This window comes from Elgaria multicarinata, chromosome 14 (assembly GCF_023053635.1).
Source record: "Elgaria multicarinata webbii isolate HBS135686 ecotype San Diego chromosome 14, rElgMul1.1.pri, whole genome shotgun sequence".
In the NCBI taxonomy this organism is placed as follows: domain Eukaryota; kingdom Metazoa; phylum Chordata; class Lepidosauria; order Squamata; family Anguidae; genus Elgaria; species Elgaria multicarinata.
In genome coordinates this window covers 6,210,629-6,225,131 of record NC_086184.1, presented here as the reverse complement: position 1 = coordinate 6,225,131, position 14,503 = coordinate 6,210,629, and the positions used below count along the sequence as shown (strand labels likewise).

The 14,503-nt window shown below is 42.8% G+C and overlaps 1 protein-coding gene across 1 annotated transcript in view; it reads left to right on the top strand.

Moving 5' to 3' along the window:
* CDH13 (cadherin 13) overlaps positions 1 to 14,503 on the top strand; it is a 694,106-nt gene that overhangs the window by 485,321 nt on the left and 194,282 nt on the right. The window contains exon 7 of the mRNA XM_063141045.1: positions 2,058 to 2,236. Coding sequence (XP_062997115.1) covers positions 2,058 to 2,236 — 179 coding nt within the window. The remainder of the gene's footprint in view (positions 1 to 2,057; positions 2,237 to 14,503) is intronic.

Below are 14,503 nucleotides of genomic sequence, written 5' to 3'. Positions count from 1 at the left end.
ATCAGGTCTAGCTTCAGGTCCACAGGGGTGGGCAAATTGAGCAGCTTTGCCTTCTCCCATCTCTCTCTCTCCCCCCCTCCCCCATTCTTAGGCATGGAGAGGGCCATAATGTAACAGCCTGCAATAAAGCTTTTAAAGATGAGCTTGTGAGAAGAGAAAAAGAAAATGGGATGCCCACTCTAATTCAGCACTAATATATTTGAATGCACAGGGATGCAAACCTAGACCTTTAAGAACTAAGCACTCAAAGGCCTGTGTCTGGATAGATATGTCTGTCAGTTTCATTTTCTCCTACATCTATCTATCTATCTATCTGTCTATTTATTTATCATCTTTTTGTCCTGAATATTGAGAACTTTGGAGTATGGGGAAATTCTTATACATACTGAATCAAAACAAAATGCTCACTTCTCTCAATAGCTGGTGTATTTCTTTATTTACAGTCAACAGACCAATATAAAACAAGAAGATACACCATTATATAAAACAGTACACAGTAGGGATAAAAAAGAGGGAGTGTAAAAGGATAATAAAACTGAGACCCTTCTATATCAGAAACATTCAAATACAGCACCATTGAGTCTCTCTTTTCTACCTCTTGAATCATGAGGGCTATTGTGTTGTTGTTGTTGTTGTTGTTTAAAAACAACAACCTCACATTGTGACTGTGTGACTGGATGGAGGAAGAAAGCGTACTTGAGGATGAACAAGCAGGATTTAGGACAGGCAGATCTACTTTAGATCACTGCTTAACTCTGCAGCACTTGGCAGAAAAAAACACCCGTAGTAGTAGCTCCCGGCTATATGCAGCCTTTGTAGATTTCAAAGCGGCATTTGATTCGATCCCAAGATCCAATTTATGGGGAAAACTTAAAAACACTGCAATTGATAAACACCTACTATGGCTGATCTCTAAATTGTATAGTAACACAAGCCTCAGAGGAAGATTTTACAGAGAAGGGCAGCTCTCTAACCCAATTGCAGCAAATAGGGGGGCCAAGCAAGGGTGCATTGTGGCCCCACATCTGTTTATCATATCTCCTTGATCCAATGACTCCAAGCTTTAGACGTACACGCCCCAAAAATAGCAACTAAAAGACTACCTATACTGTTGTATGCAGATGATGCGGTCATTCTTTTCTTGTCTCAAATAGGCCTTAGAAGAGCCCTAAAGTAGGGTGACCATATTTGGGAAACCAAAAAAGAGGACATCTAGTGTGTGTGTGGGGAAGCAGCTTTCTGAGTCCTGCAGAAAGTACTTTATTCCCCCGCCACCTTAACGAACCCGATTGGAGTGGAGGAGGGGAAAGGATTTCATTCTGTACCACCACCACCCACTCCAATTGGGGCCTTTTCTATAATGTCCACGAATGACCCACTTTCCTTTAAGACTTCAATTGGAGCTTGGGGTGGGGGAATGATGTGCCTCAAGAAAGCACGTCATTCCCTCCTGCCATGCTAATGGCAGCCTTAAAGGGGAAGGTGTGTCATTCCAGGACATTATTGAAAATTATAGAAAATCCCCCCTGACACCATGGAAAGAAGAAAAGCCAGGACAAATCCGGGGAAATCCTGACAGTTGGTCACCCTACCTAAAGGCCCTTGCCCTACATTGTTAGGAGGACCGATTACAAATCAATTACAATAAATCAAAGATTATAATGTTTGCCAATAGCAACAAGATCCACAGATGCATTGGATACATGGGATGCAGACTGTGGTGTAGTGGCTAAAGTGTCGGACTGGGAGTCCGGAGATCCAGAGTCCGGAGATCCAGGTTCTAGTCCCCACTAGGCCATGGAAACCCATTGGGTGACTTTGGGCCAGTCACAGACTCTCAGCCCAACCTACCTCACAGGGTTGTTGTTGTGAGGATAACATGGAGAGGAGGAGGATTATGTACGCTGCCTTGGGTTCCTTGGAGGAAAAGAAAACGGGATATAAATGCAATAATAATAATAATAATAATAATAATAATAATAATAATAATAATAATGTTTTCTTCATATCTTCTTCTTCGTTCTTTGCCAATGATGTTTCCATATTATCGTTTTCAGGAAGTACCGTGATGCGTGTGACTGCATTTGACGCTGATGACCCAGTTACAGATAATGCTGTGCTGAGGTATAATATCCTGAAGCAGACGCCAGACAAGCCATCTCCAAACATGTTCTACATTGACCCAGAAAAAGGAGACATTGTCACAGTTGTGTCACCAGCCATGTTGGACCGTGAAGTAAGTCACATAGTGTTTGATTCTCCCCCCCCAAAAAAAAATTGTTTATGGATGAAAGCATTTTATAAAGAGAGATGACAGGTGGCATAAGTGCATTGTTTGTTATTTATCTTATTATTTATATTTATCTTGTACCTGTATCATTGCATCTGGAACATGGTTGTTCATTGATATGGCCTCTGAACAGCTATGAACGTCTTGTTTGGAATTCTTTTTTTTTTTATCTCGTACTATAGAATCATAGAATAGTAGAGTTGGAAGGGGGCTATAAGGTCATCGAGTTCAACCCCCTGCTCAATGCGGGAATACACCTTAAAGCATCCCTGACAGATGACTTTCCAGCTGCCTCTTGAAGGCCTCTAGTGTGGGAGAGCCCACAACCAGGTCACTGGTTCCATTGTCGTACTGCTCTAACAGTCAGGAAGTTTTTCCTGATGTCCAGCTGGAATCTGACTTCCTGTAGCTTGACCCTTTGATTTCATGCCCTGCACTCTGGGGTGACCGAGAAGGAGATCCTGGCCCTCTTCTGTGGACCTCAGATAGGATAAGTTGCTGGGCTTTTGTTTGCTTGTTTAGCATTTAGGGGTGAATGATTGAGTGGTGGGTTGGTTTGATCTGACATATGAGCTGCCTTGAACACCTCTCTAGAAGCAGGAAGGTGGGATCTAAGTTTTCTTAACAAAGGATGAAATTAAAAATATCAAACTCAAAAAGCCTTCGACCCACCTCCCAATCTTAGGGTGCCAAGAAACACTGATTTGTATTATGTCACATGTAGATTTGTACATATATGAGCAGCTAATCCAAGCAGCTATGATTTGTGCAGTGCAATAGCTTAATTGCGTCCACCCTGAGCCACTGCTTTATCTCGTTCCAATTGCTGGTCCTCTTGGCTCTACAAAAAATGTGAAGCTGATTCTATACGTGTGATGTCTGCCCAGGCTTGCTCTATGAACGTTCTGCTGTGTGGCTGGAAGAATATTTCATTGACCCAGCCATGTGGAGCAACATATAAAGCAGGGGTGAACAAACTCTGGAGATTGGAGGGTTATGATGCCCCCCCCCCCCATGGAACACACTGGGAATGACTCTCTTCTGAACTCCTGGACAGATATAGTCAGTGTGTCCAGAAAATATTAAGGCAGATGGAACAATGGTTTGACTCAGTATAAGACAATGTCCTACTTTTCTTGACTTCAAGCTTCTAAGAATATACAGCTAGTTCAAGATATGTCAGAAGTTGCCACTGCTGTCAACTATAGAGTTTGACTTTGCTGTGGGTTACACAAGATATGAAAGTACAGAAATTAATAATATGCTCTTGTATCCTTAAGCTGGCATCTATTTTGTTAGGTACTTTCAAACCAAGATGTTGCTGATTTGGAATCTCATAAAATAGATAACCGTCTTAGGCAGGATAAGCTTTGTAAATTCCCTCTGCTCTTTAGAGCTTTGCTTTGAGTAGCATTAGATCTCTGTGAAAAGAAAACAAAGGCACAGCCTTGGCAGAATCCCAGGGATGCTGCTTTGAAGTGGGCATTCAATAATTTTCCAGTATATTGGTTGTATATATTGACGTTTAATGGTGATGAACCTAGAGATATGTCAATTTCAGTCCATGGCAGGTTCACATCTATCCATTTATTAGCCTGTTCTGTCCCATTTTCAATGAACATGGAAATACTCAAGCTTTAGTCCTTGTTTGTTTTGTATGTGGCCATTCATAAGTCTGTTCTGTGCCACTTCTGGTGTACCTACTCTAATTCTGGTCCATGACAGGTTGGCATGTATCTATTCAAAAGTTTGTTGTGTCCCAATTCTGATGAACATAGAGATACTCTAGATTTGGTTCTTGACAGTTTCGTATTAATTTTATTTTGAAAAATTAACTCTGTGTGATTTTAAGGCAGCCTTAAAGACTAGCCTTTTCCGGCAGGCCTATCTGTAAAATCAAGAATTTTTAAGATGTATTGATTCCTGTTCTAATGTTGTTCCCCGCCTCGATCCAAAGGGAGAAGGAAAGGAAAGGAACCTCTCGTGCAAGCACTGAATCATTACTGACTCTTGGAGGGATGCCAGCTTTCACTGACGTTTTCTTGGCAGGCCTTATAGTGGGGTGGTTTGCCGTTGCCTTCCCCGGCCATTATTACCTTTCCCCCAGCTAACTGGGTACTCATTTTTCCGACCTCGGGAGGATGGAAGGCTGAGTCGACCTGAGCTGACTGCCTGAGAACCAGCTTCTGCTGGGATCGAACTCAGGCCGTGGGGAGAGTTTCAGCTGCAGAAACTGCTGCTTTACCACTCTGCACCACACGAGGCTCCCAAAGGGAGAGGTGGTTAAGAAATAAATAAATTTATTATTATTATTATTATTATTATTATTATTATTATTATTATACGTGTTCATTGTAAGGATGAGAGATACATTCATTTGCATCACATTTTAATGCAAACTTATCAAATCCCACATTTATGAACTTTTAAAAAAAATATCTGGGAGTTTGAGACAGACCGAATTTAAGATTGTCAAAATTCTCTAAATTGGGATAAACCAAACATAGGATTGGAAACATGAGAAACTGAAAAAAGCTGGTCAGATTTCTTCATTGCTAGTTCACCCATAGGTCTGTTGTCCTATTTCCACATCAATCTGCATTTAAAAAAAACAGGCAGAAAAGTCTTATTTATTTATTTATTTATTTATTTATTACATTTTTATACTGCCCAATAGCCAAAGATCTCTGGGCAGTTCACAAAAATTAAAACCATCATAAAACAACCCAACAGGTTAAAAACACAAATACAAAATACAGTATAAAAAGCACAACCAGGATAAAACCACGCAGCAAAATTGATATAAGGTTAAAATACAGAGTTAAAACAGTATAATTTAAATTTAAGTTAAATTAGGTGTTAAAATATGGAGAAAATGAAAAGGTCTTCATCTGGCGATGGAAGGAGTACAGTGTAGGCGCCAGGCGGACCTCTCTGGGGAGCTCATTCCACAGTCGGGGTGCCACAGCGAAGAAAGCCCTGCTCCTAGTAGCCACCTGCCTCACTTCCTTTGGCAGGGGCTCACGGAGAAGGGCCCCTGTAGATGATCTTAAGGTCCGGGTAGGTACATATGGGAGGAGGCGTTCCTTCATATGGCAATATTTTTCTATGCACTATACATTTGTTGGTTTATTTTTAAATTAAATCATACAAAACATAGATAATCCCTCCTAAAATATTTCTCATGCCATTTCCTCCTCTCCCACAAAAATAGTGGTGATGGATGCAGCACACATAATTTTAAAAGCACATTCTTAGACATTTTCACCCCAAAGTAAGCCCCAGTGAGTTCATTGGGGTTTATTTCCAAGTATGTGTGCAACAAGTTTACAACTCAGGAGTAAAAGCAAATCTGGGACTCATTTACTGTGGAAAGAGGCATCCCCATGGCAAGTTTACTGTGTATGTGTGTGTGTGTGTGTGTTAACCTAAGGAGAACTGGAGAAATGAAACCACAAGAAGTCTCCTAAGAGTCATATCCTCAAATCAGATGTTTGAGGAAGGAGTTGCTCGTTCAGCTGGAACTACACTATTAAGCTGCATTATGAAAATTATGATATTCATAACTGCAAGTCGGTAGCGGTGTCCTCCAGTGTTCGTCTCTCTACAAGTTTATATCCAGATTTCAGATTCTTGCACTCATAATAACTAGCTGCTAAGTTCAACGCCCCTTTTTTTTCTGGCTTTCTCAAGCTAGGGTGGGCATTCCCCACTCCCTAATATATAAACTATCTCAAGATAAAACCAATTTGTTGGAAATTGAAAAATCAATAGGAGGGAATGAACAAGCCTGTATTCTAAAGGTGACTGATGATACATGGAATAATGACGTTCTATTTACATAAAAAGAATGTCTCCAAGATCGAACAAGTATTACTACTGGACAAAGGATGACGAAGCAATAACTGAACCATCCATGATTTCCCATTAACAGCTTCTTCTCCACATCACTGCCAGAACCCTTTTATGGCAGGATGGCTTCATATGTCTTGCAGAAAATACAGAATGCTGAGAGGGATAGTTGCTACCAGGCATTAATGTTGAACAGAGATATGATGTAAGGGTCAAGGAGGGCAAAACAAACAAACAAACTTTGCAAAAATCTGCCAGGTAAAGTTTCCTTCCATGTCAAGTTCTCATGTTCCAGGCTGAGAGTCTTCATATCAAGCTGGTAGTTTCCATATCAAGCTTTGATGTTCCCAGTGCACCATGCCCTGGTTGCGGTTCTCTGGTCAACAGCTGTGAACAGAGTGCTGGACTAGATGGGACACTTAGGCCCTTTCTACACCTAAGGGTTATCCCAGGAAAATGGAGGGATCGTCTATGCCTGATCCTGGGATCCCCTGTGTGTCATTTGCATGCAAAGGGATGATCTCGAGATGATCCCGGGGGAAAAGGCAGGTGTAGAAATGGCCTTGGTCTGATCCAGCATGGTTCTTATGTTTTTATGCTCTTCTTTTGTTTATTAGCCATGCTGGCTATGGGTAATGGGAGTTGTTGTCCTGTCCAACTCCTCTGTAGGGTGTCAGGTTGGAGAAGACTGTCCTACCATCATAGTTAAGCCAGCCTTCCCAGTTCATTTCTTGAAGAAGAAGAAGAAGAAGAAGAAGAAGAAGAAGAAGAAGAAGAAGAAGAAGAAGAAGAGGAGGAGGAGGAGGAGGAGGAGGAGGAGGAGGAGGAGGAGGAGGAGGAGACAGACTGACTAAGCATTGAGGCATAGGCTGCAATTCTATGCACAGTTACATGGGAGTAATCCCTATCAAACTCAGTGGCGCCTGCTTCTGAGTAAACATGCATGGGATTGTACTGTAAATGTTAGAGTAGGTGCTGGGAAAGCCAGGTTTAAAATCTCCATTCAGTTCACTGGCTGAACCAGTCACTCTCTCTCTCATCGTAGTCTACCCCAAATGGCTGTTGTGAAGATAAAATGAGGGGTGGGGACAATGTTATACAACCCTGTGCTCAGTGGAGGGTGAGAAGATCATAACTGTAATAACTAAGTTGTTGCCTAGCAATGTTAGGCACACATCCCTCTTTTTGAAGTTACTAAAGCTGTCTCAAAACGCCATCCTTTGATCAACACTAGAGATGAACAGAAACTCACCTCCTTCCATGCCACATGCCACTAGCCAGACCCCCACCAGTGACCCGATCCTGCTCACTTGGGCGCTGAGCCGCTGGGTGGTCCACGGGCACTCAGAGTGCAGTTTTCTGCTTCCTCACTGAGCATAAAAATGGAAGCTGTGCCTTTTTCATAAAGGGCTACTGAAAGATGTAGTAATGGCTTTAAAAGGGGCTTAGACAAATTCATGGAGGACAAGGCTAGTCATGATGGCTATGTGCTACCTTCAGTATCAGAGGCAGTATACCTACTTACACCAGTTTGCTGGGGAATGTGGGTTCGATGGTGATGTTGCACTTATGTCCTACCAGTTGGCCACTGTGGCCTTAGCTTTATCCCGGGATCGTCCCAGGGTCATCCCTGTTCATGTAAATGACACACAGGGGATACTGGGAGCAGGCAGGGATGACCCCGGGACAACCCCAGGATAAACCTTAGGTCTAGCTAAGGCCACAATGTACAGAATGCTCCACTAGATGGACCATTGATCTGATCCAGCACGGTTCTTCTTGTGTTCTTAAGTTAATTCTCTGTCTCTGCAATTTTGAGCCAACCTTCATGTTCTCCCCAGCCTATCAAACTTCTGTTTTATTTATGGATTTTTCTGCTGGAAAACTATTTCAAAAGTGCATGCTCTTCAGGCTTTGTGGCACACTTCAATAATTTGCAGAACAACATCCATTTTCATTTTAACAAGGCACAATTCAACCCCTCCACAAAAAGAAATGAATAAAATAAAAGCACTTTATGTGTATTTCCCCCCCTCAGGGGAATTCAACATCTTTGTGTTGGAAATAAAGATTGACGAGAGGTGGTAGCAAATTATGCATGCAAACCTCCATTGGAGAATCCAATGTATATTTGGTATATGTGTGAGAAAGAGATTCAAAGATTTTAAGCGCAAAGACACGTAACACAAGGGCATGTGATTTAAAATGCTTCAAGTTTGATAGTAGTATAGCGCTTTTAAAGAAACAAAAGGGGGAAAAAACTCTGGTGAAGGATTGACAGTTTTTCTTTGTTTCTTTGTTTTGATTTATTATTATTATTATTATTATTATTATTATTATCATTATTATTATTATTATTATTTGTTAGAAGATCAGCAATTTCAAAGTAAATTAAAGAGATTAATGCCACCCGTGTACATAAAGGATCATCAAGCAGTGAGGCTTAGGGATTTCAACAATCTTATCCCATCCCGTTCGGAAGAGTACTAATTGTTTCTAACTATCGACAAATGTGTTCTCTCAAAAGTGGTGCAAACTAGTAATGGGATGACTATTTTTGTGTGCATGAATGACACCAGCTAATGTTGCCATTTCAGTATTCAACTGCTACTCACTTTCCCCATCGTTATTATTTAGTGGGTAATAATTTTCATTTCAACTTTGACAGAGAATGCAGTGATTAGCTAAGAGCTTTATCAAACCAGTGTTATACTGTGCAATCACTGCAAATTGCGTGCAAAGGACTCTGAAGCTTTCCAGTTTATAATCTGCTTTGACTGTCAAGTACTCCCAGGCATCCTGCTTTAATTGTGCTATAAAGCCAAAAGAATCGACCTATTTTGTTCCTAGTTTTGGAGCGAATCATTTGTTGTTTTCCGAGCGGCCACTGGGGGTACAGGAGCAGGATTTGATAGGTTTAAAGAAAAATTAAAGAAATGCTTACATCTGTGTAAGTTTTAAAGATAAAGACATCAAAATTGGCACAGTAATATATATTAAGGAGAGCTTTAAGCATACCAAATTTGAATCGGATTGGGTCATCCATTGATTTTTTAATGATTTTTTTTACATTTCCCCCCTTAAACCCTTTTCCTGGTATGCAAAGGATCTTAGGAGTGCCGCTGCTTGGGGTGTGATTTAGCTAGCAACAACAACAACAACAACAGTTTTACGCTGTAGGGGATAATTCGAGGGAAACAGGTACGTGGGATGAAGCTATTATAATAAAAGAAAACATTCTTAGTGAACTAAACTGCTTAGCATCTTAGACTAAGTATCTTAGCCTAAATATTATGGTTCTGTTTCCATATAATGGGGCACTGCTTTCAGGGACTTGGCATTGCTTCTCATGTCAAAGTAGTGATGACTGCTTATTCCATTGGCTCTTATTGAGAGTGGACCTCCCAAAGGAAGTGCAAATAATTCCTGCCAGACAGCAATTTGGGCTCAGCATGTGTCTCAATTTGGCCAAGAACCAGAGTTTGTTTTGTACGTTTGTCAATGTGGGCCCATGGCAGATCCTGATTAAACCAGTGTCAATGTTTAGCTAAGGAGACTTTTGGGATGCCAAGATTTACCCACTTTGTACCTTCTGGACTAAACCTGCTGAGATGCAATCTGTCCATACGTTTCTGGTGCATTCTACACCATTTGCGTCCAGAAAGCACATCCTTCTACATAAACGGTGGGCCATTTACGGACACGGGAACTCCTTGACACCTCTGCTGACGTGCCCTGCACCATGTCTGTCGCACTGTGCTCCGAATCAATAGGGAAACCCTGGAAGGGAAGGAAATGTGAGTGAATCATTATTGCCGCCATTCAAAACGGTGGGTGGATCGCTCCTGGGCAGCTATCTTTTGAAAGTGAATGAAATTATCTATACAAAGCCATGTCATTATTCTAAAGGACAATGGTACAAAACATCATCAGTTCATGCATTTGCCTGATTTCATTGTCTTCAACTGTGGCTGGATGGGAGTGCCTTTCTTTGGAGCGCCCCCCCCCCGCCCAATTCATTTCCCCCCTCCCCTTTGGCGACATGAATCTATAAGCAGTCAATACACTTACCACCTACTCGATCTAAATGCAAATGCTGAGCCAACAGTCGCTCTCTTCCTTTTAATGAAAAGATATTAATCTTGGGAGCAAAAACATTTCACATGCGATCCCGCGCATTATGTTCTGAGAGACTCGTGTTTACAGTTACTTTACCAACTGCTCTTTCTTTCTTGAAGTCTGACAGCTTTGAATTAGAACAGTCACCTCGTTCAGAGCTTCTTTGCCTCTTTCAAAACTCCCCACCCGTCTTTCAGATACTAAATGCGAGAAAGGCAGTTTAGGGGGAGAGATGAGTAACAGGGACAAACCATCCCTACAATGGGAGGGGAAATAGTTAGTTAGTTCCTTCTAGGTGAGTAGGGAAATTAAAGTCTTATTGGAGCACAGTAGCTGTTTCTTGGTATTGATTTGCTGGATGTAAGGAACAGGGCTTTGTGAGACAGAGGTCAGGAAATAAAGAGACAACAAACAAAACATTGGGTTTAAACAGGGCCACATTTTATTAAAGATCTGCAAAGGGGATCTAAAGGGCATCCATTCTGGCCTGGTTTTCAGACCTTTCTGAGAAGGGTGAGCTATTCATGTCCCATGGGTTGGCGCTGTACAATTCACCCTCCCACAGGCCATCCCTTTTGGGGTAGGGAGACCTTCTGGTGTCACCCCCAACCCAGGCCACAAGGCTCAAGGTGGGTGAGAAAGGTTGGCCTCAGAGGTAACCCTTATTTCCCAGCCTGGCCACGGGGCTCAATGCTACTAGCCCTCAGGAATTACTAGTCACTGCAACAGTGCCTATGAATGCTCACCATTACAAAATCCCTCTGGATGCCCGTTCCTTCCTGCCTATCATCAAATGTGACCAAATTAATAAGCAATGTCAAATCAACCTATTTATACTCCCAGGCTGCCTTACAGTGTAGAATAGGGGGTAAAAAACACCTCATGAACGATTTAGAACATGAGCAAAAAATTCCTACTCGGCCCCGAATGGCAACCAGAGAACTCACACTGCATACAGGGAGGGAGGCAGGGAGCCATGCAAACAAGAAGGAAAGTTGGAGGGGTAAGTGCCTCTTTATAGGCCAGTGTCCTACCCCTTCCTGCTTGGTGGCACCACCTGCTCAGAGCCAATAGCAGAAGGGCTCGTCTCTTCTTCCCCCGCTCACAAATGCTTCCCCACACCCAGGCTGTGCCAAGTGTGGCAGAATGGCCCTTCTTAAGCTACTTTGTTGCCTTGGGCAAAAGTTAATCTGGTTTCCTCATCCCACTGCATGGTGCATCATACAGTGGGAGTGTTCAGATATCATACTCAACCATTGTTTTTAGCATGCTGAAAATTTATTTATTTATTTTTTATTTTATTTTATTTATTTAAGCATTTTTATGCCGCCATTCAGCCAAAAAAGGCTCTCACGGCGGCTTACAAAAGTATTTCTTGACAGTCCCTGCCCACAGGCTTACAATCTAAAAGACATGACACAAAAGGAAAGGGGATTGGGAGGGAGGAGGAGGAGGGGGGAAAGGAAAGCAAATTCAGGCACTACAATCTTAGTTGCAAAGTTCAGCAGTTACAGTTGACAGCAGGAGGGAGGGGGCTCTCAGCTGGAGCTGGACCCAGGCACGGTGGAGAGGTGCCTGGCTGCTGCTTCCTCCCTCACTGGTGGCCTCTGCAGAGACAGTTGGTAGCAGGAGGGAAGGGGCTCTCAGCTGGAGCTGGACCCAGGCACGGTGGAGAGGTGCCTGGCTGCTGCTTCCTCCCTCACTGGTGGTCTCTGCAGAGACAGTTGGTAGCAGGAGGGAAGGGGCTCTGAGCTGGAGCTGGACCCAGGCACAGTGGAGAGGTGCCTGGCTGCTGCTTCCTCCCTCACTGGTGGCCTCTGCAGTGACACTTGGTAGCAGGAGGGAGGGGGCTCTCAGCTGGAGCTGGACCCAGGCACGGTGGAGAGGTGCCTGGCTGCTGCTTCCTCCCTCACTGGTGGCCTCTGCAGAGACAGTTGGTGGCAGGAGGGAGGGGGCTCTCAGAAAATGAGCTATAGCCACCCTCAGGTTTATGTGTCCCCCCCTCCCCTCTCTTCCACCAGCCTGGCCTCAAGGAGGAGTATTTTCCCTTCTGTCTTTGTTTAATCTCACGTTATTATTTATTTATTTTACTTATTTCATTTTCATCCCACCTTTTTTCCTCCAAGGAACCCAAGGCGGCGCACATAATCCTCCTCCTCTCCATTTTATGCTCACAGCAACAACCCTGTGAGGTAGGTTAGGCTGAGAGTCCGTGACTGGCCCAAAGTCCCGCAGTGAGCTTCCATGGCTGAGTGGGGACTAGAACTCAGATCTGCCAACTCCCAGTCTAACAGCTTAGCCACTACACCACGCTTTGACATCTGGACAGACAAACTATTGTGTCATCTGCACAGACAAACTATGGTGTGAAAGAATGATACTGTCCTCAAGTTCAGTTTGAAATCCAAGCTGGAGAAAAATGCAAACATTGTACTTGAGGCAGACATTACAAGTCCCCAAGACCATTATCTATGAGCCCAGATGTAGATGTCTCAGCAGTATCACTAGCTAATTTAGCATGAGAAACTAAGAATCTGCTGCCAACATCCCTAATTTGAAGGAAGAGATTCTGGCAAAACTCCGCCAAACCTTTCATTATGTTATTACCATTTCCCTTTTCACTTCCACATCATTCAACAGGTAGTTTAATAGTCAGATTGTATATTCTTCTTCTTTTTTAAGACTAGCATTAATTTAATGAGCCCGTTTTCTTTTCCATTAAAGTCTTTGATGGATGAACAATATAACACATCAGGAGCATCATAAATGTGTGTTAAATCTCAAGGACACCTGGTGTTGTGGATGTGGAAGAAAGAAGAGTGTGGAATACACCCGCACAGAGGGTGCATTCATACTTTGAATGGCAGTCTGCTGTTTTGCCACTCACAGCCCACACATAATTTCTCTGAGCTTGATACAAACTTTTGTTTTGAAGCAAAATTGGAACATTCACTGGTGTCTTATAGCTTCTTTTATTGAGCAATCCTAGGGCCCCTGGAAGCATGCTTGAGGGGCCATAGGATATGGGAGATTCTCCTGCACACCTCTTGAGGCCACAGACATAGCTATGGCCCTTGGGGGTGGGGAAATCTGAGGAGGGAGTGTGGAATACACCCACTATCTCCCAGCAAGTATAGAAAACTCTGCAACATCTCATCTTCCAAGGTTGCAACAGCGATCATGGAAGAAGCGGGGAAGGGTGTGATTGTGTGTTGGGTGGGGAGGAGACATGTGAATCCACTGGATCCATGAGCCTCCCTATTCCCATTCCCACACACCAAGAGGAAACTCAGTTAGATGGGCCCAAAAGGTGCAGTGGTCACCAAAAACTAAGGTATTAGTCCTTAAGAATCTAGTCTATATCGACAATGACTTTGGGAAAGTGAAAAAGAAATCTAGTAGTAGGATGGGCTCTTTTTAAGACATGCCGCCCCCAAATCCTTAAAACCAATCTGAACAGGATCCCCCTCCCCCACAGACTGCAGATTTGACTAGCATCACTGCATCTTCCTTTCCCTGGGATCTCAGTGCCCCTGAATTCCCCCATAGACGAAAGCAGGGCTGATTTAGAAATTTGCACAAATTAGCGTATTTCAGCAAATCAAATGGAGAAAGTTGTGCAAATCAGACCCAAGCACATGTTGGGTAATTTGCAAATATTCCCCATGCTTGCACTCGCACCTGAATTCAGGGACATGAACAACGCTGGTGTGCATGTTTTGCAGGCAGAAACGACATCCTTGTATAACCTTACACAGGCCTCTTTCTGTTGTGGTTGTTTTGTAATTACAGGAGTTTGTTTTCTGTAGGGGATCGTTCTAAAATATCATCCTCCTTTCCCCTGTAATATAATTAGCTTTATCACACCAGCGTTATACTGTGCAATCACTGCGAATTGCGTGCAAAGGACTCCGAAGTTTTCCAGTTTATAATCTGCTTTCACTGTGAAGTACTCCCACGCATCCTGCTTTAATTGTGCTTCAAAGGCAAAAGAACCGGCCTATTTTGGTACTACTATTCGAGCAAATAATGTGTTGTTTTCCAAGCAGCCACTGGGGGCACAGGAGCAGGATTTGATATGTTTAAAGAAACATTAAACAAATGCTTACACCTGCGTAGGTTTTAAAGATAGAGACATCAAAATTGGCATAGTAATAGATATTAAGGAGAGCTTTAAGCACACCAAATTTGAATCAGATTGGGTCATCCGTTGATTTTTTAATGATTTTTTTTTTTACATTT